Source organism: Urocampus carinirostris, chromosome 13 (assembly GCF_059441175.1).
Source record: "Urocampus carinirostris isolate Australia breed hairy pipefish chromosome 13, RoL_Ucar_1.0, whole genome shotgun sequence".
Classification (NCBI taxonomy): Eukaryota; Metazoa; Chordata; class Actinopteri; order Syngnathiformes; family Syngnathidae; genus Urocampus; species Urocampus carinirostris.
Window position 1 is genome coordinate 38,481,151 of NC_142361.1, and position 25,475 is coordinate 38,506,625.

The window sequence follows — 25,475 nt, forward strand, 5'->3', positions numbered from 1 at the left end:
GTAGGGGACACCCTGAACTGGTTGCCAGTCAGTCGTAGGGCACACAGAGACAGACAACTCGCTTGTGTTTGAATTTGGCTGTTAAAAAGGTGCACAAACCTTGCCCCAAAGAGCACCCAAGTAGCCCGCGGACTGACTCTGAAAATAGCTGATCAGTGATGGCTAGTAGTGATTTTCTCGGAAACGTGATTTCTAACTGGCATGGACAGGATCAGTGTCTTTAAAACATATGTTGTTAGGGAGTCTGTCCTCAATGAAGGTACAACAGCGTTCCGGCGAAGCATCAACACAAATATTTTCAATTGACTTCTTTTTCCATGTAATGGACTCACTTTTTTTTCCTCCCAACCTTCGAATGGCGTTGACGCGTTACGTGTTGTACTGCAGGAGTCTGCTATGGAGGAGCAAGCGAAGAGCAAGGAGGAGAAAGTGGACGTCAAACAGGAAACGGATGTAGAGGAAAAGACTGAAGAGATTTCAGACAGAGGCGAGAGCCTGCAGGAGGAGGGGTGTCTGGTGATGACCATTAATTGGTGTCAGAAGCAGCTTCCTTTCGGCCCTCACGACCTTCTCACCGGAGTCACCATGTTTAATGGCGACAAGGTGAGCCGGTCAGCTTTTCCTGAGTTAGACTTCAATGTTGAGACATTTTGTGATCAGTGTTCTTTTGGGTGCTTGAAATTCTTCAAAATGCATGAATTCTTTTTTTTTAATCAGACTAGTCATGGGAATTCCGGCTCCTTTTCGAGAAGCAGTTCTTTTTGCTGAGCTCACTGAGAAAAGCTTTTGGCTCCTTAGATTTTTTTCCCCTAGTGATATATTATCCATAATAATAAAATATTATGCATCAAATTATTCAGCCGTTATACATTACAGGGTATCCCTGCAATACCCATTAAATCTAAATCAAAACATGCACATATCTACAAAAAAATTGTAAAATACAAAACATCTTTTTACACACTGAACAGATTTAAAGTCAAATAACGCAAAGTCCCTGAAAATGCAAAATAATAAGTTATAGATCAAAAATATGAACCCTCAGTGTTATGAATAAATGATAAAATGCAAAATAAAAAAATCTATGAATTTAGAAACAGATCCTCTAAAAAACAAGCAAAAGATACATTGAAATAACTAATATTAAAGGCAAAAGATCAGCAGTTGATTTCAAGATTGAATGCACACTGCTTTGAAGTAATCAATATCATTAAAATAAGTCTAGATTTCTTTTATACATTGAGTATTTTTTGTCATCTGTATTGAACTCCATTATTGATCTCCACTTATAGACCCTTTCCTGTGTTAGTAAACAAGTGTGACGTTTTGAAGCTGCATGTGCATTTTAGAAGCAGAATTCAGCCTATTCACACGAAAATATTGAAGATAGATTGGAACAGCCCCAAATTGCACAAAGTACGTGCTACCAACCACTTTTTATTAGTCATCAAAGCCAACCAAAAATAAAAGTTATTTTGATCGGTGCTGGATTTTTTCCTCTGTAGATACTGGCAACATCTTAAAATTGGCCCTGAACGTGCTTAAATTTGGCGGTGGAAAATTTTGACAAACACTGTGATGCTCAGGCACACTCTCTGATACTGTCGTCTTTTCCAGGTGAGCTTCAATGTGGTCACCAATCTGGAGACCAAAGAGAAACGAGCCATGTTAGTGGAGATCCTTCCTTCCTCCCTAGAAGAGTCCACGGAACAACGACGAACCGTAAGGCGTCCCACATGTTTGCGTGCCATTTTATGGCAAGATCCAAAAGTGTGCTGGACAAAAAGGCAACTCAAATTGATTTTAATAGCTCATGGAATTGGTCAGGGTCAGCACGGCGGCGCAGTGGTTAACGCGTGTGCGGCACAGTCCTAAGGTCGTGAGATCGAACCTCCTGTGTGGAGTTTGCATGTTCTCCCCGTGCTTGCGTGGGTTTCCTCCGGGCATTCCGGTTTCCTCCCACATTACAAAAACATGCATGTCAGCTGAATTGGCCGCTCCGTATTGTCCCTAGGTGTGAATGAGCGAGCGAATTGTCTGTCCCTATGTGCCCCGTGACTGGCTGGCAACCGGTGAAGGGTATCCCCTGCCCACTGCCCGAGGATTGCTGGGATGGGCTCAGGCACCCCTGCGACCCTACTGAGGATAAGCAGTGCAGATAATGGATGAATGAATGAAATTGGTCATGGCACACACAAAGTGCAGCACTTGGCTTAAATATCAAGTAAGCAATTGATTCTTTGCAGGGAATCATCACCGAGTTCTCCAACGAGAGTGGCCTTATATTGTGCGCGCAGAGCCCGCGGCTTTTTTTCAACATGTCGGAATTCTTCGTGAAAAAGAAGCTGGAGCGGAATCAGAAAGTGGAATTCAGCGTGGTCCCGGTCGGTCCAAGTGGGGCTTGTCATAATCGTTTGAGCCTAGCTGAGTTTTTGGTCACGTCCGTTTTTTTTTTCAGCACGATGAAGCGAAAGGCGACTACCAGGCCATCAGGATCAGAACTTTCACAGACAATACTTCGACCACCAGCATAGGAAAGGTGAGTCGTCTTGAGGCGTGCTTTCAGAGTCCACTGCTGTAAAAACTTGATAGAACATTCTCCTGAGATGCATCGTCAGGGGTAACACCTAAATCCTGAGATAAAACCCACAATTAGAGACAACAGAACATGTTTTAATAAGAGTCAAAAAAAATCAAGTATCCTGAATATCAAAATGGCAAAATATTAATACCAAACCTCTAAATAAAGAATATTAACTCTTTGTGCTTTAAATAAATGATAGAATTATATTTTAACCAATTTAGACACGGAGCCTCTGAAAAACACACAAAAATATAAATTAAAATAAGTAAAAGCAAAAGATCAGCAGTCGGTTGAAAGATTGAAGGCACCTCTGCTTTGGCGCGATCAATATCATTAATATGAGTCCAAATTTGGCCCGTTCTTCGGCTTTTCATACTTACAGCACTATCTTTTCTTGTCTTCCGTTTTAAACTCAAGTACTACCCAACTTCTATAGAGCCCTTTCCGTGTTGTACGCAAGTTTGAAGAAGCCAAGCTGCGCGTGCATTCTTGAAGCAGAATGGCAGAATTTATGTAAGTTTGTAGCAGCCTATTGGCACAAAAAGATCATAGCTAGGAATAGCGCTAAATAGCACCAAGTATGTGCTAACAGCACGATAATGGACTTTAGTTTAGTCATCAAAGCCAACAAAAAAAAAAACGATCTTCTGATCTGCGCTGGATTTCTTCCCTCTGAAGGTACTGGAAAAATTGCAAAGTATGCCTTGAAAGTGTTAAATAGTGCTTAAATTTTCCCATCTAAAAGGGTACAAACTGTTACTACTCGAGATGGACTCTTTTGCGCATGACCAACTCTTATAAGAGATTATATGCGTGTAAAGGTGGCTCACTATGTTGCGTAAAACGTGTCTGGCGACCAAAGTCGACAATGGAGTTCATTTGCATTATAGATGTATTCATTTATTTTTTACAACGTCTGCATTTTACGTAAGACATTAAATCGCCCGCTGTGCCGCTACAGGGCATCATCAAGAGCCTGGAGGGTGGTCGGGGAAGCCCGACGTCTGAGGAGCATGGAAATATGCCCTCCGACCTTTCTGAGAACTTCAACGACACAGAGTTGGACACCAAAGACCTCAACAAGGAAGTGGAATTTACCTTATGCCAGGTTAGTCGGCCGCGATCGGCGGCGTTGTCCGGCCCAGGTTTTCGCCCTACCTAGAAATTTTTTTGACCTCTAAGGCGGAAGGGCAGAAAAAAGCCACAAGTATCCTCGGGACCAAGACGGTGGAGGACCCGATTATTACTGAGAAGAAACTAAAGAAGGAGAAACTCGAGAAAAAAAACAGAGAGATTCAAGAAGCCCAAAATTGGAAACCGGATGCACTTAGAGCACTGTCGGCTGCCAAAGCTGAGGTGAGTCAAGTTAAGTCATTTTTACTTGTATAGCCCTTAAACACAAAGAGTCTCAAAGGGCTTCACAGGTTATTACACATAAGCAGTTTTGGTTTTTCCTATGCTATAGAGTGGAAGTGAGTTTTAAGCTTAGATTTAAACATCTCCACTGAGGTTGCAGATCGGATCTCAGGGGGAAGAGCATTCCACAGCACCGGTGCCCGGATGGAGAACACTCTCGAACCTGCAGAACACCTCTTGGCTCTTGGGATCACCAGAAGACCGGCGCTCTCAGAACGAAGGCTTCGGGCCGGAACATAGGGGGAAATCAGATCTGAAAGATATGAGGGGGAAAGTCCATGTATGATTTTGTAAAATAATAAGACAACCTTGAAATCATATCTTAGGCAAACAGGGAGCCAATGCAGGTTAGCCAATATTGGGCTGATGTGATCGGACTTTTTTGTCCCAGTTAAAAGCCTCTCTGCGGCATTTTGTACCAGCTGAAGACTCTTGACTCTGGTCATCGGAAGACCTGAGAGTAGTAATAAAATGACTTGACTTAATCGAGACGGGAGGTAACAAACGTGTGAATTATAATCTCCGCATCCGACTGAGACAGTATAGGACGAATTTTAGCAATGTTGCAAAGATGGAAGAAAGCGGTTCTAGTAATTTTCTTCACATGTGTTTTAAAGGACAGATCGGGGTCAAATGTGACACCTAAATTTTTAAGTGAGTCACTCTGTGTGCTGTGACATTTGTTTATGTTCACAGCAGTTTTAGAGAATAAGTCGCGGCATTTAGATGGACCAATAACTAACATTTTGGTCTTTTCAGAGTTAAGACCTAAGAAATTGAGTGACATACTTATTTTATCTCAGTAAGGCAGGCCTCCAAATCTGCACAGTTGAGCGTGGCAGATTCCTCCATCGGGAGATGTAGTTGAGTGTCATCTGCGTAGCAATGAAAACTGATATACTTGCGAATAATATCACCTAATGGAAGCATGTAAATGCTGAAAAGAAGGGGGGCAAGCACTGAACTCTGCGTAACACCACAGGTAACACTAAAGGGCTCAGATGTCATTTCGCCATATTTAATACAGTCGGTCCTATCTGAGAGGTAGGATCTGAACCATAAGAGGACGTTTCCTGAGAGACCAATCCATTTTTCCAACCGTTCTAGTAAGATATCATCCACTGTGTCAAAAGCAGCACTAAGGTCCAGCAGCAGCAAAAGTGATGAAGCGCCAGAATCCATTGCCCGTAGGAGATCATTGGTTACCTTAATCAGAGCTGTCTCAGTAGAGTGGTTAGCCCTGAATCCTGATTGCATTGATTCAATGAGATTGTTCTTGGATATGAAATCATTCAACTGCTGTGCCACTACTATTTCAAGTACTTTAGAAAGAAACGGTAGGTTTGACACAGGTCTATAACTACATAAGCTTCCTGGATCAAGGTCGGGTCGTTTCAGTGTGGGTTTAATAACTGCGGACTTAAAAGCTGCTGGAACTACACTTGAGGAGAGTGATATCTTTATAATATTTAGAACTGAAGGTGCAAGAACGCAAAAAAGACCTTTAATAAGTGAACCTGGAAGCGGGTCGAACTGGCAAGTCGTCGGTTTGGCCATATTCACCATCTGTTCAAGATTATCGAGTGACATTTCACTAAAACGGGACAAATTCCCTGGACAGCCACCATGTCGTGCATCTATAAATTTCAGCGCTTTATGTGTTGTATTAATAATGTCTTTAGCAATTTCTTCCTGTATGCATTGAATCTTCTTAGTTAAGAAGACCATTAAGTCATGGGCTGAATGGGTGGAACTATTTGGGATAGTCTGTTTCCTTGTAAGCGATGCTACAGTGTCGAAAAGGACTTTGGGATTGTTCTTTTGTGACACAATCACTTTCGAAAGGTAGGCTGATTTTGCAGAGGCAAGGGCCGCTTTATACTTAAACAGATTGTCACACCAGGTTTGGTGGAAAACCTCACGCTTGGTAGCGCGCCATTTTCTTTCAGATTTCCTGCATTCTTGTTTAAGGGATCTAGTTTCATCATTAAACCAAGGCGTGCGTCTTTTAGGTCGTGATTTAAGCCGTATGGGCGCTACTGAATCCAGGACAATATCCAGGGTAGCATTATACTCATTCATGAGTCGATAGAGCCTTTGTATGAAGGAAAGGACTGCTCCTGGAATACGATCGGATAGCTCAGAAAGTGTGCCAGTGCTTATATTACGTCCACTAAACCCTTCAGCTTTTTAGTACTACATTTAGCTAGTACCTCGAATGTAACTAGATAGTGAGTGCATTTTAAGATCTGTCTACATCGGTTCGCCCCCCCCATTACCCGCTTTCTGGTTTTCCCCCATGCATCCTACGGCAGCCTTCGAAGGGCTCCAATGTTAACATCCCCAGAACACAGCTGTTCATCACCAAACAACGCTTCGAAGGGACCGTCCTTAAAGCGACTGGAAAACAGAGCATCAAAACGAAGCTGCCTGAGGTGTACACTCATTTTTTTTTCTCCTCTGCAACACAAAATGTTGAAGACTTTGCATGAGTCTGTGAAAGGTGACGCTGCTGTGTCTTGTCTTGCAGGTGAAGATTAAGGGGGAGGAAATACAGATCAAGAAGACTCCTAAAGACAATCAGGCACGAACCCTCCAGATTCTCACCCTATTAGTGCAGAGTTAATTTTCTTTGGCCGGACTTTCCCCCAAAAATTCTTAATAGATAATTGGATCATCCAAGGTCTGTGGATCCTTAACCTTATCTTTGCTAACGACATAATGCCGGAGATGATTGTATAAACTTCTTCTAAAATGAAGACGTTGCGTCTGGGTATGGTTTATTTAGTACAGTGGTACCTATACTTACAAATTTAACTGAACCCAGGAGTAGCTCTGTAACCTGAAAACTTCTTAAGTAGAGGCGAATTTTGTATGTGAACGTGATAATCCGTTCCAAGCCCCGCAAAATTACAGTAAATCATTAAAGAGCATCAGAACATGAAACAAATACACGTTAGAATTAGATCACCACACAATAAAGTTAAAATGAGCGGCACATAATGTAAAGACAAAAAGGAGATAATACAAATATTATTTACCTTTTCCCCCGCATTTATTGAAAAACGGATCCAATGACAATTGCTGGCTTTTGACAATCCGTCAGAAATCCGCGAGCCAGACGTAGCGATAGCCCGACTTGTCAACACTTTTTCCAGTTAATCCCACAAATTGTGTGACTTCATTGAGTTTTGCTAACATTTCTCTAATTAGGGCTGATTGAATGATGGCTGTGTTGCCGGAAGCCTTCCTCCCCCTCGTCTGTAAACTCCTGACTGTGACGGTGACTCAAAGAGACGCTGTGATCCCGCATGCGCACTGGTTGCCACGGAGATTTAAAGCAATAGCAGTTTGTTAATGAAAGGCAGTTAGTTAAAAGTGTCACTAGGGGCTGCGCTTTCAATGTCTATTATAGTGAAACGTTAGCAGCAGCACCATCTGTACAGTATTTTGGACTTCATAACAAGAGGCAATAGTTTCCCCTTCAGCTACTTTGTAACCTGTAAGTTTTGTATGTAAAAACCTTTGTAAGTAGAGGTACCACTGAATTTTTAAACCGGGAGTCTCCAACTTGGTGGCGCTTACGGTTGAATGTTTTGTTTTCAAGTTTAAAAAAAATGAATGAATTTTTGGTGAAGTGCTTTAAAATGGTGCCATTGCCATGTGTCTTGGTTGTCTGACTTTATGGACCTGTCCATGTAATGGACTCACTTTTTTTTCACCCAACCTTCGAATGGCGTTGACGCGTTACGTGTTGAACTGCAGGAGTCTGCTATGGAGGACCAAGCGGAAAGCAAGGAGGAGAAAGTGGACGTCAAACAGGAAACGGATGTAGAGGAAAAGACCGAAGAGATTTCAGACAGAGGCGAGAGCCTGCAGGAGGAGGGGCGTCTGGTGATGACCATTAATGGGTGTCAGAAGCAGCTTCCTTTCGGCCCCCACGATCTTCGCACCGGAGTCACCATGTTTAATGGCGACAGGGTGAGCTGGTCAGATTTTCCTGAGTCTGACTTCAAATGTGACATGTTGTGATCAGGGTTCTTTTCAGGTGCTTGAAATCCTTGAAAATGCATGAATTCTTCTATTTTGAGATGATGGAAGAAATTTTAACAAACACTGTGATGCTCACGCACACTCTCTGATACTGTCGTCTTTTCCAGGTGAGCTTCAATGTTGTCACCCATCGGGAGACCAAAGAGGAACGCGCCACTTTAGTGAAAGTCCTTCCTTCCTCCCTAGAAGAGTCCACGGAACAACGACGAACCGTAAGCCGTCCCACGTCTTTGCGTGCCCTTTTATGGCGAGATCCAAACGTGTGCTGGACAAAACTGCAACTCAAATTGATTTTAATAGCTCATGAAATTGGTCTGGGTCAGCACGGCGGCACAGTGGTTAACGCGTGTGCGGCACAGTTCCGAGGTCATGAGATCGAACCTCCTGTGTGGAGTTTGCATGTTCTCCCCGTGCTTGCATGGGTTTCCTCCGGGCACTCCGGTTTCCTCCCACATTACAAAAAAATGTAATTGGCCGGTCCGAATTGTCCCTAGGTGTGAATGAGCGAGCTAATTGTCTGTTCCTATGTGCCCCGTGACTGGCTGGCAACCGGTTAATGGTGTCCCCTGCCCACTGCCCGAGGATTGCTGGGATGGGCTCAGGCACCCCTACTGAGGATAAGCGGTGCAGATAATGGATGAATGAATGAAATTGGTCATGGCACACACCAAGTGCAGCACTTGGTTGAAATATCAAGTAAGCAATTGATTCTTTGCAGGGAATCATCACCGAGTTCTCCAACGAGAGTGGCCTTATATTGTGCGCGCAGAGCCCGCGGCTTTTTTTCTACATGTCGGAATTCTTCGTGAAAAAGAAGCCGGAGCGGAATCAGAAAGTGGAATTCAGCGTGATCCCGGTCGGTCCAAGTGGGGCTTGTCATAATCGTTTGAGCCCAGCTGAGTTTTTGGTCACGTCCTTTTTTTTTTTTCAGCACGATGAAGCGGAAGGCGGCCACCAGGCCGTCAGGATCAGAACTTTCACAGACAATACTTCCACCACCAGCATAGAAAAGGTGAGCCCTCTTGAAGTGTGCTTTCAGAGTCCACTGCTGCACATTGCTGTACAAACTTGGTAGAACATTCTCCTGAGATGCATCGTCATGGGTAACACCTTACCCCTGAGATAAAACCCACAATTAGAGACAACAGGCATCCATTTCAACTCATATATAGAACTTGTTCATATTGAACACAATCTGGTGCCAGCTGATCTGCATCGCCTTTTATTGAAAAGAAATTAAATACAGAGGTTAAGCGAAGTGTTGTAACAAGGCACATTTGTAAATGCCAAGTAGAAGATCATAGCAAGTAAACTTCTGCACTGGTCATTGACTACAAAATATAATAGATTCCATTAGCCCAGGGTCTGCTGGCTTGAGCGGGTCACATCACCTTGGTATGATAAGGGTTAAAGAAGCAAGAAAGATACTTCTTTTGTTTTTAGGATCTTCCTTTGTTCAATGTTTAACTTAGTAGCCAATTCATAATGATAATCACAATATTCAATCGTGCATCCTGTCTAAATGTGATATGAAACTACCAGCCTCTGAAACAAAATTAACAATTGGGTAGAAAGTGTGACAGCTTCAACCTCAATGGCTTATAATCAAATTCTAGCTTACAATTGTAATTAGCTTAGGCTGTGTAAATGACAGAGCAAACCATAAAGAAGATGAAGTGTCTTTTAGCTCAGTTCTAGATATCCATTTGAAGTGCTGACAACTAGTGAACGGGGAGTGTTGAATTAGACAACTGGAATGCTAGAGAGAGAATTTATTACATGTCATGCTTATCATGCTTGTCGTTTATGAAAAAACTATTCCCAGACTAGCACTCACAATGCTTACCATTTTCTTCTTAGCAGCCCATCGAGCTTCCCAAAGCCAAGTAAGTATTCTTACTGTTGAATCATTTCATGTGGTGTCATTGACAAACTACTGCAGCCATTTCCTCTTTCAATGAAGGAAGGCGGAGCCGAAAGTAGACAAGCTGAAGACGGTGGTGAAACAGTTGCGAGCTCAGGACAATTTGGATAAAAGACGTTATCACGGCGACAATAGATTTTGGAGAAAAGACCAATTTGGACGGGATTTCAGAAAGACAAGTGCAGAGAATTGGCGCAAGAGCAGCCAGAACATGCCGGAACGCTCACACAGACACACAAGGGGCCGTACTCGCAGCCGTAGTCGCAGCCGTCGTCGCAGCCCTCGTCGCAGCCGTAGTCGCAGCCGTCGTCGCAGCCGTAGTCGCAGCCGTCGTCGCAGCCGTAGTCCCAGCCGCAGTCGCAGCCGTAGTCGCAGTCGCAGCCGCAGCCGTAGCCGCAGCCGTAGTCGCAGCCGTAGTCGCAGCCGTAGTCGCAGCACCAGCAAAGATCAATCTGCAACCAGAAAGACCACAGTTAGTCAAGAAAGTGAAGAAAGTCACAGTAAGAGAAAGAAGCTCAGCCCTCCTCCCAAGCCTCGCATGTCACCACTGGACAGTGAGTTGGCACAAAAGAAGCGGGAATTGGAGGAGCTCAATTTGATGATCGCCTATAAGAAGTCGCTGATGGAGCAGCAAGGCCTGGAGCCTGGACAGCGGTTGTGCATGGACTACGACCACAGTCCGATCGCTAAACTTATGCCCGAATTGAAACCGGTTCGCTCCATTCTAAAGAAACGGCCCCACGACCCGGAATACCCTCCCCATAATTTGCCGACGTACGACGAGCCCTGTTACAGTGGGCCGTACACTCGCTCTAACGAGTGCTATACAGGCATCAACGCTAGCACTTATGACAGCCGTACGTATGGTGAGCGACCTCGTGGCAATTCTCCGTATGGCAACACTGCATACGATAGCTCATTGACATCCGGTCAGCGCCTCACAGACCGCTTTGATGCTTATGACGAACCGTATGATGACCTGTACGACAAACCAACGACCCAGGTGCGACATTGTCGCAGCCGGCACCAGGATGCAGCAGTCCCGGAGGCTTGCGCTTCGTCTTCCGCACCCAATTCTTCCTCTGTGCAGTATACTTTGGGACTGTCTACATCTTCCCAGGCGCAAGCAAATAGCTGCTCGCTGGAAAGCGCAAACGCCCCAATTAATCGTGTTTTAGATGAGCTTCAAACGAAGACTACTCCGGAGACGCCAACAAAAGAACTTGCAGGCCAGGATAAACTTTTGGCGCATGAGCAGACACTGGAGGACGGCATGGGCTTTTCTCGAAACGTGGGTCTAGCGCAAGAGTCGCCTAGGGAGTATGGCTCAATGAAAGATGGGGAAAGTTCCCTTTCAACTGAGGCACCTTTGAGCAAAACTGCCCCCTACAGCCAGATTGAGTCTTTGCTGCGTACCATTGGCTTGAAGCTGACCAAAGGAGAAGTGTTGCAGCTGGCTAACAATGCCTCCAAATCCTCATCCACTGGGATAGAAGGGTTTTCCACAACGAAGGAACAACTCCTTAAAGAGGTAGAGCCTGCAGTCACTTTCACTTCTCGCAGTAGTTTACCTGGTTCGGAGCCCCTCTCCAAAAAGAAGGCTTGGGGTTCAGAGTATCAAAAATTCCTCGATCATCAAGAGTTGGAGGCGCTGAAGAGGGCTAAAGAGCTGCAAAATCTAACGAGGACAATTGCGAGTGGGTCATCCCTGCCAAGGCCACCCTCTGGGCCCTCGCCTGCACACTACCAACATCATTCCCCACCCATCAACTGGCCCATGGAGATGACCCCTAAGTCTGCTCTTTCGGTTCCCTTCGACCGTGTCCCTCCAGGTCCTTCTCCTAGACCAGCTGCTCTGCGTCCCCCTGAGCAGCCTCCTTTCACGGTGCCCTTGAGGGATGCCAAATCGCCCGTAACTCAGGTCGTTCCTGGGACGGCCACCCGAAGAACGCAGCTGCCACCATCGTCGGCTGCCAGCGATGAGCAGTCGAGCATCTCCCTAACAGTGGCTAAATGCCTGGAAGTCATTAAGAGGGTGAAATCAATGTCTGCCACGCCCGCTGCAGAATCGGTAAAACCAGCCCAATTCAATCGTATGCCAGCGTCAACCACCGGTCCTGCGGCCTCATTGGCGCAACAGGGTGAAGTGAAAAGCTGGCAGAGAGAAATGGTAGGCTGAGCGGCAGCATTCGCCTGGCCGTGGTGATCCGACTTGCTCACGTGTTTCCTGTTGTCCAGCAGTCGGAGCCCAGCACCCAGAGGGTTGTGGATTTTCAACAGCAGCAGACGTCATCAACCCCCGAGAGCCAAGGTATCAAACAAATTTCATGTCACTGATTATGCCTCAAATCGTGTAAACGTCTGCGCTTCTTCCTCTTTTGTAAGCGAGGTTTTATATCAATGGCATGATGGGGAAAGCTGTTAGGATTTACTTTAAATATTTTCTTCCACACGTGGAAGAATAAAAACGCTAACCCCATGAAGTGATATATTTCTCTCTATAATGCCATTGGGCAGAACTAGCTAAAGTAAGAATCAACTCAAATGGAGACGAGGAGAAAACTTCGATGATGGTTAAAAGTCTCCAAGTCAAGTCATTTTTTTTGTATAGCCTTTAATCACAAAGAGTCTCAAAGGGCTGCACAGGTTATTGCAAACCACAGACTATTATTACACCATCCCCTGGTCTAAAACCTACATGGGGGTAACGAACAACTCAAAAACCTCAACATGAGGAAAATGAAGAAACTTTGAGAAGGTAAACCAATTACCAGGATGACCAGGCTGCAATGGATGTTGCAATAACAAATAATACACAGATATTGTCAAAATATAGGTTATTCATATGCTATAGAGTAGAAGTTTGTTTTAAGCTTAGATTTAAACATTTTCACTGAGGTTGCAGATCGGATCTCAGGGGGAAGAGCATTCCACAGCACCGGGGCACGAATGGAGAACGCGCTCCAACCTGCGGAACTCTTCTTTGCTCTTTGAATCACTAGTAGACCAGCGTTTTCAGAACGAAGGCTCCGGTCCGGAACATAGTGGGAAATTGAATCTGAAAGATATGAGGGAGCAAGTCCATGCATGATTTTGTATAATACCAAGAGAACCTTAAAATCACATCTTAAGATAACAGGGAGCCAATGCAGGTTAGCTAAAATCAGGGTAATGTGATCAAACTTTCTTGTCTTAGTTAAAAGCCTCACTGCAGCATTTTGTACCAGCTGAAGGCTCTTGATTTTGGACTTCGGGAGATCGGAGAGTAGTGCGTTACAGTAATCGAGACGGGAGGTAACAAACTCGTAAATTATAATCTCCACACCTGACTGAGACAGCATAGGATGAAATTTAGCAATGTTGCGAAGATGGAAAAAAGCTGTTCTAGTAATATTCACGTGTGTTTGAAAGGACAGATCGGGTTCAAATATGACACCTAAATCTTTAACTGAGTCACTTTGGGTGATATTACATTTGTCAATGTTCAGAGCAGTTTTTGAGAACAAGTAACGGCATTAAGACGGACCAATAACTAACATTTCACTCTCTTCAGAGTTAAGGCGCAAGAAGTTGAGTGACATTCATTCTTTTCTCAGGGAGGCAGGCCTCCAAATTTCCACAGTTTAGTGTGGCAGATTCTTCCACCGGAAGATAGAGTTGAGTGTCATCTGCGTAGCAATGGAAACTGATATTGTACTTGAGAATAATATCACCTAATGGAAACATATAAATGCTGAAAAGAAGGGGGCCAAGTACTGAACCTTGCGGAACACCACAGGTAACACTAAAGGGCTCAGATGTCATTGCATCCTTCAAAGGCCTGCAAGATCCCATATCTTTAATAAGGCTTGAGCAGAAGTCCATAGTTGGATGTTTTGCTTCCTTGTAGCACATTCTTGACAAATGTCGTGCTTGTTTAATGGTTATGTGTTCAATGTGTCTTGGTAATTTTCTTTTGTCTTCACCCAAATTCTTTAGCATCTGTTTCAAATTCTCCACTGCTTTTTCCTCGTATATTGGCACAAATGCCAACAGACGCTAATACAGCATTAAGTCTGCTTATTATGTCGTCCCGGTAGCTAGACACCTGGATAGCTAGCTAGCTAGACATGTTTTCATTGTTGCTAGATCGCATTCTTTTTTTACATAGGAGTTGAACAAAATTATTGTCAACTCTACCATCTGCCAGCATCTTCATTATTTTTGCCCTACATTTCTTTCTCTGGCGTTATGTATGGACTCATAGCATTAGCGGTTTTGATAGTTAACGTTTTCTAAAGACACGCTTTCTAGTGACGGATAGAGAATGACATGTAAAAACATGTCGTGGTGTTGTTGGTTTTTTTTTTTTTTTTTTTTTTTTTTTGCCTCACCGCTAATTTAGTTTATGCATAGTCACAATTTGAAGAACTAATGTGCCCAGACATCAGCAGCGTCTCGGCTAGTTCTGCTAGCCCAGCAGCCATGTGATTTCAATTACTGTTGGACGGCCAATTGCATATGGGAATCCCGAATGTGAGTATTTAAAAGGTGCATTCTCATCAGAGGGAACCTCGGACACAAGTCCTATTTATGAAAGCCTCCTTGCATCAAGACGTCATTTTGGACTGCCCGCGATGCACGTTTACTATAGTTTGTTGCCAAAACCTGTTTATTTTTCATCTGCGGTAAGTCTCAGTTCAGAGTCAGGGTAAGTATTCTGACAACATTTGAACCTCTATAGCGAGTACAGTGGGACCTCGGTTATCGCGGTTAATGGGAACCAAAACCACCCGCGATAAGTGAAATTCCGCGAAGTAGGGGCGCACCTTAAAAAAAAATAAACCTTGTCAGTTCACCCCCCTGTATACATTGCAATACAGCACACCATATGGAATACGGTTAGAGAGAGAGATTCTTGTTAAACAATAAAACAAAATATAACTTACCTTTTACAATAAGTTCTTTTAACCTCGGATTAGGTTTGCATCCAGGCTGATTTTCTTCACCCTACAATCGTGGATCCAAATAACCAGTGCATTTTTCATTTGCACCATGGTCTTATTCTGTGTGTTTACAACCCTTTCGGCATCTTACGTGAAAATATATTGCAGCAGTTTTGCGGATGTTCTTCTCTTCCTTCTTTATGTACCGTACCGTGGATTCATTCAGGCCATATTGTCGGGCTACGCTCGCGTAGCTATTTCCTGCTTTCAACTTGTCCAATAAACTCACTTTTTCGGTAATAGTTAACATCTTTCGCTTTTTCTTCGGTTCACTAGATGCACCAAGGGATAAAGAGGGTTTGGGAGGCATCACCAAGGGCTTCAAAAAACTTAAAAATTCACCGCGAGAAAAAACTAACTAACTGCGAGCTAAGGCGAGAAGCGTACAGAACTGTACTGTATACGAGGTAAGCGTGGTCTACTGTAGTGAATGGGCCAATGGGGAGTTAAGTATTCAGCGAGTGCTGGCCAATGAGATTGCGTTTATGGCCGTGACGCTTAGCATATACGTGCATTTCTTTGTGTTTTAAAACTCTGTAAAATGATGCCATTACTAATTCTAATTGAATATTTTGTTTTTAAATTTTGTAAAATAATGTAATGTCTGATTTTAATGTAATATTTTTCATTATTTTTAATTAAAAAAAAAAATATATATATATATATATATATATATATATTATTTATTATTACAGGCTGCGAAGCTCTGAAGCCGCGAACGTCCAAGCGCGAAGTAGCGAGGTCCCACTGTACTTGAGGAAACTGATGTATTTGATGTTAGTCAGCTAAACTATGCCGTTACAAAGTTTAAACTTGACGCGCGCGTGGTGTCGAGCAGTGAGTATTATCAATAGTTTAGAATCCAAATGTTGTCGTTCGGGGATGCGAATTCCAACTAGCCACGATTGTTTGACATGTCGAAAAGCGTTCAACACCCATCCCTCAAAGGTACACGACAAGTATCATCTCCTCGCGAGATATTTACTATACGGTGCTAACCTGCAATGCGTTATATCTCCGTCGTTTGGAAGTAGACTAAAAACCTGAGAGTAATTTGTTTTGAGAGACTGAAAAAGCTAAGCTAACAAACTATTGTATAGCCTGTGTTTTCAAAACCTTTTGTGAACTAAGTTATACAGAAGGACAATGCCTTCGATATGCTACTGTAAAAATTCTCTTCTCTAGAGTCACGACCAATATAGCGTGTTTTTTCTGCAAACATGAATGGAATTCATTAAGATTCCATTTATTAAGTCTTGTGAACATATTTTATACAGTATTCCCTTCATATTTGCTGTTGACCCTTTCCATATTAGGTGAATTTGCGAAAAGTATGAACCACTTATTTATAATTATTATTGTGTAGTAAATTAAATTTGACGCGTCACTGCGCACACACAATTTTGCTTACCTGGGATATTTCGAGGCAAAGCACTGCTGTAGTACAGAGGCGAATGGTTCACGCAAACTACAACTTGCTTGCTAAATAAGCTACGTTTGTATTGGTTGATTTCCCCTGGACAGTTCCATTTTATTATCTGACCTATGGCAAAAATGCCATAGTTGTTTCAATCAATATATAGACGATGCCAAATTCGTATCCATCCATATATAATGTAAGTCAATGCTTGTAACAAGCCTTGTATGAGCACACTTCGTGAACAATGCTCGGAAATTGCATGAATACAGGGTTATTTGATTGTCTCTTTTCATGTTTACATTTATTTCGTATTGCCCCAATCTGCTCCAAGGAAAGGGAATTTAGTCTGTTTGGTTTTGTATGTAAATTCGCTTGTAAAGGATATATTTATCTGTATTTTATTTACAGTGGCGCCACTACATACCAACTACTCTTGTTATGATGTCTTGCCCGACATACAAGTGAAAAATTAAGTTAGGAGAATTTTCAGACTAACACGAATGGTTGAGACTGCCAGTCAGCTCGTCCCATACAGCGCGTACGTTTCCTGCCATTTAGACCTGATCCCGAGCGCTTGTGTTGTTTTTGGGGTTTGTTTTTTTTCCAATCGTGCACCCTCACTCCTCCACCGCCACGCTCTTACCTCTGCTAGCAACCGCCAACTTCCTGTGGTAAGTGCTCATATTAAACTTTTAAATTGTTAATCATATTCCTCTCATTACTGTATTTTTATTGTGGTGATCAGGAAGATGTGTTTCGTAGCTATTTACAGTTGACCCGGATACGTTTGGGAGACGGGAACAGATTGTTTTTCAGTTTTGTCATGCAGGGGAAATTCGTTCAGATTTAAAAAATCCTAGATGCGAGTTCAGTCGGGGGAACAAATTAAACTCGTATGTAGAGGCGTCACTGTATACATATGTTTTACACAAAACTATGGTGATGAGGAAAAACGTCATACAAGGGTGTTGTTTGTGACACCTGTTGCATTGCTTACCACATCTGAAAACGTATTCCTGAAGAGGCCATACGATGTTCGAAAGGACATCGCCGAAGCCATCTCGACTCAGCCCAGTCTACCTGATTATATACAGAATTTTGGGACAAGACCAAGTTATTCTAATTTTCTGGTGTCGATACTCACTGAAGGTCTGTCAATACAGAATGAAAGAGGAATGTGTGCGGTCTCCCATGTAAGTTTCCTGCCGTTGCACAAAAGCTGTGTTGTATCATTTTCATGTTCTATATCAGGGGTCAGCAATCTTTTCGGTGCGGAGTGTCACTTTTAAATTTTCTTGTTAATCAGTGTGCCACACCAAGATGAATGACTTGCGCAACATTTTTTTTTATGTCCAACTGAGCTGTCATTTTACACCAATCTAAATATACATAATGAATATACATTTTAATCGGATAACTCTGTGTTTTTCAAGCCTTTTTGAACCAAGGTACACTTTTATTTATAAAAAAGTTCTGAGGCACACCGTCCGTCGAAAATGTTTGAAAATGAAGTGAGATCAAATATTTCCCTGTACTACCTCATAAGCAGATAATTAGTACATAAAAAGAATATAAAAAAATCTACTGCCACCTACTGATATGGATAACTATTACAGTTCCTTGTCTTAAGATTGCAAAAAACTGAATAAAGGCCTGATTTTTTGGAAACATACAATCGGGCAAATTCCAGCGGCACACTAGACAAGGTCGCACGGCACACTGGTGTGCCCCGGCACACTGGTTGAAAAACAGTATATCTTCCACTATTCTTGTTCATCAAACAACTAAAAAATGAATGTGAATAACAAGTGAAAAGGCCTGTAGCCATCCATGACTTCAACTTTATGCCACAAGAGTTAACCAGAATCGACCATTCTTCATTAACAATGAGCTTCAATCAAAAAACAAGTGCTATGGACAGCTACCGTACCATTCATCAATGATATCTAGAAGAAAATATCAAAACTTGAAATAACAGCAGCAAAAGATAAGGCACGCACGTGCATACGGCATACACACACGCTTCTTTAAAATATTCGCCATCAGTAAATGGTTTTCTGTGCTTTGCTATGCGGTGAGCAATGCGATAGCTTGCTTCTGTGGTGGTGTTTTTAGCAGTGACAATGGTTTTCGGGGTCTGTTTGCAGTACCTGGACACAGCACGTTTTAATGTCTCTGCCTTTTCCGACTCCTTGAATTCCTGTTCATGTTTCGTCTTGTAATATGACGTTTAACACTTGCCATGCGAGGTACAACGCTCTCGAGGCATAATGCACAAAACAGCATGGTCATATTTTGCACAAAGCCTCATTCGTCTGTCCACGCTAGCTGGAAAGAAGGAGATGTTTTCGCTCGAGGAGCAGTCATGATTTGTTCATTTATCGTGCGTGTGTGTTTCGTTGGCTGATCTCTCCTCAGCGCCACGCAGACACACGCTCACAAATAGAGGACAGGCGCTAATGTAAAGCCTCTAAATAACACGGCGCAACTGAAAATGTCTAAATATCAAGTTAAAATGCACATTTTTAAAATATAATCATTATTTTCCCGTGCACTCGCGTGCCACTGGTTAACCCCTTGCGTGCCACTGCTGGCACGTGTGTCATAGGTTGCTGACCCCTGTTCTATATAGACAAATGTGTATTTAATATGTGCTGTAATGGTAAACTTGCTGGCGTTGGCATTATTTCGAAGCGATAGCCCTTGACCCAAAGCTAAACGAAAGTACCATTATCCTTTGAAGATAAACGCCTGAGCGTTGGGTCAAACAAGTCATTTGCATCTTTTACCATCTTTGGGAAAATGTTTTTTTCCTTTGAATCTCGTCATTGCGCATCAGGGGTCTCAAACTTGCAAGACGATAGTTTCTGGCCCCCGCCTTAAAATGACATTAATGTTAGTGAGTTTGCTACCTATGGCTCAAACATGCTAATGTTTTGAGAATTATGTACATCTGCCCCGTAACATGATTGCCCAGCTACTTCCTTGTGCACCTTGCACGTTAACTGTGCGAGTCTCTGAGCCAAGTTTGTTGGATTTTTCCGCTCCCGTATTTAGTTTTTTAAGTCTTTTTTTTTCTTCTAAACCTGATATATTTTTATATAGTTGACATTTAATTCAACAACAATTGAAATTCAATTATTTGCTGTATTATATTCTTTATTCCTAACGGATGGATTTTCTTATTAGTTCTTACTACCGTGTTTTTTTTTAACTTATTATTTTGCGGGGGCAGAAAAGCTCAGAGAACTATTTGTATTAGACCTTTCCATGTGAAAAAGCTCTTCTGGCCCGATCCTTACTACATGTGAATTGAGTTTGAAACCCCTGGTGTACGTCATTAGAGGGACAAAGTGGAATTGCATCATTTAGTGCTGAAAACCTAGTGATCTCTCATTGGCACAGCGGCTGGAAAAATGTTTGCACATTTGCTGCCCTAAATGTGGCAATTGAACAAAGGTAAGGCAGCTATTCGTTTGTATTTTCAATTGTTGAGTACAGGCGCTCGCCATTTTTTAGGTTGCCTAGTGGCAATGGAGCCTCAGCTATCATTCTGCCTTGTTGTCTGCAGGTAAACCGATCGGTACGGGTCCCTGTATAGTTTGGATCTGCGGCCATTCGCTGGTGCAATCGGCAGAAGTGCGAGCCAAGAGCGTCGAGTTAGGTGCGCACCTGGGCCTGGATCCCCAAAAGGTGGTCGTCTGGTGGAAGGGGATCAAGGGCATGATTTGGCCCCAGCTGCTGCCCTTGATCCTCCAGCAATCACTCAGGTGGCCCCGGCCCGACATGATCATTGTCCATCTGGGCGGCAACGACCTGACCACGGAAACACCCAGCGAGCTGCTGGCGTCCGTCCGCAAGGACATTACCTCCATTGCCACCGTTTTCCCGCATTGCGTTCTGGCTTGGTCGTACATCTTGCCCCGCCAGGTCTGGCGCCACTCTGAAGACCCCCTCCAAATGGAAGTGATACGGACCACCGTCAACCGGCGGATCCACAACATTTTCTCCGCAGTGGGTGGCATCTCGCTCAGCCACGACAATATCCAAACCTGGGGCAACCAGGGCTTCTACCAGCCTGACGGCGAGCGCCTGTCGCCCAAAGGAATCGACGCCTTCAATTGGAACCTGCGCGGCTTTCTGGAGAATTGGCTTGAGGAAGCTGCCAAGTGAGGCAAATGTGTTCTGGCTTTCCTGTTGTTTTTTCTCATTTGTTGGAATGTTTTAATGAATAAAGTTTGGCCATTGCTGCTGAATGTGATTTCTTACTTTTTTTGTACACTTAACCAGTTTTTTGTTAGACCGATCTCGTCTTTCCCGTTCCAACTCTAATCCAGATCGTCTCTCACTGGTAGCACATGACAGCGTCTATGTTGACTGCAGTAATTAAACTGCTTGGACAGCAAAATCTTTTTTTGACTAAATTTAACTGAAATAATATATGAAACTAAAAATGTCTGTTTTGTTTCTAAATAAAAGTGACTACGTAAAAGTTTTGGCTCAGGAGGTAGAGCGCTCATCTTGGGATCAAGAGATCGCAGTTCGAATCCCGGCTCCTCCGTGTTACATGTGGAAGTGTCCTTGAGTAAGACACTGAACCCCTAATACCAGCAATAAGCAGGTTAGCGCCTTACATGGCTGCACGACCGCTATTGGGAAATGTGAAGCACAATGTAAAGCGCTTTGGGAAGTCTTGACTTGAAAACCGCTATATAAATGCAGATCATTTCATTTCATTGCTTATATTGTCACTCTACCCTAGCAGACGTTATGCTCAATCAAGCATTTATTTTTGCAAGTATTGCTCTACTTTCCTCACTGCAATGGGAGTTTTCAGTCATGTGACGAAAGTATTGTACATACAAAGGATAGGAAGACAAGGGGAACTGATAGTTTTGTGGTTATAGATGCAAACTAAATTTTACAGGTTGTGTTATAGAATGAAATTATATAATAAGCAACACAAAATGTACGGCAAGTGGAATAATTACTAAGAAAAAATTGTGTAGTTTATTTGGTAAATAAAATAAACTTGTTTTTCACACATCGTCATTTGTTTTTCTCCTACATAGTCTTTTTTTCTATGGTTCATTTGAAAGTAATTACCCTTCAGGTTGAGTCCATTAAAATTTCGATTACATTGAAAAATGATTATTCGTAGAATGAATAATTCAAACCAAAAACTAATGTCGTTAACACACCGGCCATTATTGACTTGGCACTCTTGGCTCAGAACTTTGCGAATATAGTGGTCGACGGGCATTGTGGGAAATGTAGTTTCTGTTAAAAGCACTCAGTCCCTTGGTAGATGCTCAACATGGGCGTAACAAGCCCATTTTTGGGGTACCCTCGAAAACAATTGACTATTTACAACACTTTTTCTTCACAAAGGACAGGATGGGCTTAAATAATGCCCCTAATAAGCAGGTAGGCGCCTTGCATGGCTGACTCCCTATCGGTGTGTGTGTGTGAAGGGGTAAGTGTGAAGCACATAGTAAAGCGCTTTGTGAGGTCTTCATTGACTTGAAAAGCGCCATCTAAATATAATTAAAAAAAACGCTTGCCAAAAAATAAAAAAGTGAAAACAAAATGTGAACACCGCAGCATAAGAAATACTTCTTTGAAAGGGTAAGTCCATTTGATTATTGCTCCGCTCCCCTTTCGCTTGGCTAGTATCACTTGCGGCATAGTCACGGAGTCTGTGGAGGCTCTGGTCTATTAAGGACAGAATGTACTTCTGGAAGCACAACACTGTCAAAATTCAGTTAAAAAAAAAGAACACTCAATTAACGACAAAGGCCTTAAAACAAACATTCAATTACCGTAAATTCCGGACTATAAGCTGCTACTTTTTTCCCAAACTTTAAGCCGCAGGGTTGATTCAGTGATGCAGCCAATTTATGTCATCTTTTTAACGGCCGCCAGCGGCGCTCGAGTAAAAAAGGTAAGATTTAGACTGCTACTTCTTAGCTTGTGCCCAAATTAAATTAGCGTAGATATATCCTCACCATGCAAATTGCAATAAAAAAGGCCCATGACTCAACTTTCAAGTTGAACGCAATCGAGCAGTCCGATATAGAAGGAAACAGAGCTACCGCACAAAAACTTAACTGCGAGCGTGATGCTAGCGTTTTTTTGGATTAGGGAGCGTGGGACGACGTCTATATGACAAAGTCTCTTTCCCATACTGAAGGAAAACGACTTTGATGACGTCGGTCATAAGGAGGAAGTATTTATTTTAGAAACTTATTCTGATATGTTTTGTACGAGCAAATGAGAAAGAAGGGGCGGGGCAAACGCAGGCTGATGGGAAGTGGAGTAAAGGTGAGACGTGTTTGTGGATGCGGCCGACAACAGTGGATATATATTTTTCCCACCCTTTGGAAACACTTTTTTCCTGCAGGTCTGCATTAAATCTTAAGTACCGGTATCATTGTCCGTTCAATTTGCTGGCTGTGTTTTTTGGACTTTATCGGGTATTGGTTAAATTTGTGTTTGAGTTGCGTTTTTTCAATGTGGGCGCATGCGGCTAATATACAGGTGCGGCTTGTGTATAAACAAAATTGTTTTTCCTCCCAAAATGTGGTGGGTGCGGCTTATAATCAAGTGCGCTCTATAGTCCGGAATTTATGGTACTCAAAACTAATATTCAAATGATAAAAAGGGACTTTTGAAAATAAACCTTTAGCAAGATATTTTTCAAATGTTATCAAAATTGAACTTAACATGTTATATCACTTTACGTGAAAATAAAAAAATATATTTTTTTAATCAGACAGACACTATGGGTGCACCCCCAAAGCTCCGACTCCAAAATCGCTTCTTCTTTGTCTTGGTATTTAACCGTGGTTGGGATCCATCTCTTCAGTGCATTACTGCCCCCTATCACCACATTCTCATCACTATTTCACCACTCAAATCCTGTTTAAAAGTCCCTTACTCCAGGAATCCTCCATTAAGGCCCAATGATTCCCTTACTCCTTCAAACACCCTTTCTTCATTTCGTCCCTCTGAAAGTTGTACTTCATGCAGTCCATTGTGTGCTCCACTGACTCTTTCCTTTGGCAGTCCTCATCCAGTGACATGTTTTCCCATCAATTTCAGTGTTTTGTTTAAGGCTGTGTGTTCAATTCTTTAAAACAGCCCACTCTCCTGCATTCACTATCAATCCTTGCTGTCCTGACATGGCATCGAATCCTATACCTGTATTACCGTCTGGTCTCTCCATCTCATATGATTTGCCCTGATTATACTATTAGCTTCCGCTCTTCTAATGCTCACACTCATTTCATCCCTATGTGCACCCAGTGCCGTTTTTGACAACTTGTCTGCTCTCTCATGCTCCTTGCCACCTCACACGCTCAGACATTTTAAGATCTAGCTGGCCACATTTAATGATGTGGCGAACCAGATCTGGCCCGCGGGCCATGTGCATACCTGTCAACCTCGAGGGCTCCACGCCCTTACAAACTGTCGTATTTTCCCTTACAAAATACAAAATGACCACGCGACCCTAATGAGGATAAGCGGTACGGCTAATGAGATACAAAATAATCTTACACCATTTTTTTTCCAAACATGTCTATTGATGTAGTTTAACATGTTATATTGTTCATGTGTTTCCTTTATCATATATACCAGCTCAGTAGCCTAGATGGTAAGGCGCCCGCTTTGAGACTGGGAGGTTCGGGTTCGCGCCCCGGCCGAGTCATTCCTAAGACTTAAAAAGTGGTCGGCGGCGCCCTCTCTTGGCTGCGGCTGCATCGGGTCAGATGCAATCGACATTTCGTTCTGTGTACATTGTTACACAGAATGACAATACAAGGAAATTATTATTATTATTATTATTGTTAACATTTTGTTGTGAGATACTGAGTTGCTCGACATGAATGAGGTTCATTATAAAAAAGTTCAAAAATGAAGTCGCTTGGACGTTCACTGGAGAAGGAAAAAATACATGCAAATATGATTAAGTAGAATAATACATTTTCTTATTCAAATTATGAATTTATTTTCTGCATTAAATTATTGTTGGTAATAGATAGATAGATTGATACTTTATTCATCCCCTAAGGGAATTCACATTTCCAGCAGCATCCCTGAGCTGAGAACAGTACAATAATAAAGCCAAAAGAATACAATATACAAATACCCAGTGTGACGTGCAAATGCCCACTTTAGCATGTTATATAGAGTAACTAAATAGTGCTACACAGAATACATATTGCAGTAAGGTTCGGTAATATCCAATGTAGGTGGTGTGGTTTAATGTGGGCCTTTACTCTGCCGGGTGAATATACTGATTAAAGGGATAACAACAAACTTGTCTTTTTTCATTTTCTCCTTTTATACTCCCTTTTTTCTTAACTTCTTTATACAACATCATAACTTGTTATATATTGCATCAAAGCAAGTGAGCCGTTCGAGAGCCGACTCTTTTGAATGAGTTTAGCCGAAAAAGCCAGTTCTCTAAAAAGAGACTGACTTCCTTTCACTACACAACTACCACTTGATATCCGATGGTTTTTAAGACCATATGTATTTCAAATTTACTCAATCAATCCCGCCTGTTGTTTTCAGACCAGAATGACTTACGGCGTTTTCATTCAGGTTCGGCCATTGCGACTCGATGATTGTATTCAAAGAAAATCCAAAACGATGTTGTAATGTAGGCCTACTGCTCTGCTTTCGCTTTGTTCCCGTGTGATCGGAATGATGCATGATGGGAAATCCCCAGGCGGCAGACGCATGCGCACAGTAGCATCAAACCGCTCGCTACGTTTGCAACGAAAAAAACAATATTGAGAGAGGCTACCGCTGTGAAATCGTTTGACTTGATTGATTTGCCGTTTCGTGATAGTTGTTGTATACCGGATGGTACCCATCATTGACAAATTTGCGTTTTTCCGTACAGATTTTCTTGTACGTTGTGCACGTCTTAAAATGCACAATAAACATACTTTGTACGGCAAAAACGTACAGGTTTGACAGGTATACATTTGTTTTTCCCGATTCTAAAACAAGTTGTCAAAAGCGCAGAGCCGCGTTTGCCTGCAAGGGGCGAAGGGAATGAGTTGCAATAGCGCCCCGATA

General features: G+C 42.7%; 1 protein-coding gene across 1 annotated transcript in view; it reads left to right on the top strand.

Moving 5' to 3' along the window:
• LOC148354500 (uncharacterized) overlaps nt 1–20,638 on the top strand; it is a 45,333-nt gene extending 24,695 nt beyond the window's left edge. The window contains exons 15-32 of the mRNA XM_088350882.1: nt 388–603; nt 1,618–1,722; nt 2,247–2,384; nt 2,459–2,539; nt 3,546–3,692; nt 3,767–3,940; nt 6,316–6,435; nt 6,531–6,584; nt 7,766–7,981; nt 8,161–8,265; nt 8,772–8,909; nt 8,985–9,065; nt 9,914–9,939; nt 10,017–12,147; nt 12,216–12,288; nt 12,495–12,550; nt 17,243–17,531; nt 19,954–20,638. Coding sequence (XP_088207008.1) covers nt 388–603; nt 1,618–1,722; nt 2,247–2,384; nt 2,459–2,539; nt 3,546–3,692; nt 3,767–3,940; nt 6,316–6,435; nt 6,531–6,584; nt 7,766–7,981; nt 8,161–8,265; nt 8,772–8,909; nt 8,985–9,065; nt 9,914–9,939; nt 10,017–12,147; nt 12,216–12,288; nt 12,495–12,550; nt 17,243–17,531; nt 19,954–20,555 — 4,752 coding nt within the window. The 3' untranslated portion in view covers nt 20,556–20,638. The remainder of the gene's footprint in view (nt 1–387; nt 604–1,617; nt 1,723–2,246; nt 2,385–2,458; nt 2,540–3,545; nt 3,693–3,766; nt 3,941–6,315; nt 6,436–6,530; nt 6,585–7,765; nt 7,982–8,160; nt 8,266–8,771; nt 8,910–8,984; nt 9,066–9,913; nt 9,940–10,016; nt 12,148–12,215; nt 12,289–12,494; nt 12,551–17,242; nt 17,532–19,953) is intronic.
• Nucleotides 20,639–25,475: the final 4,837 nt, after the last annotated feature.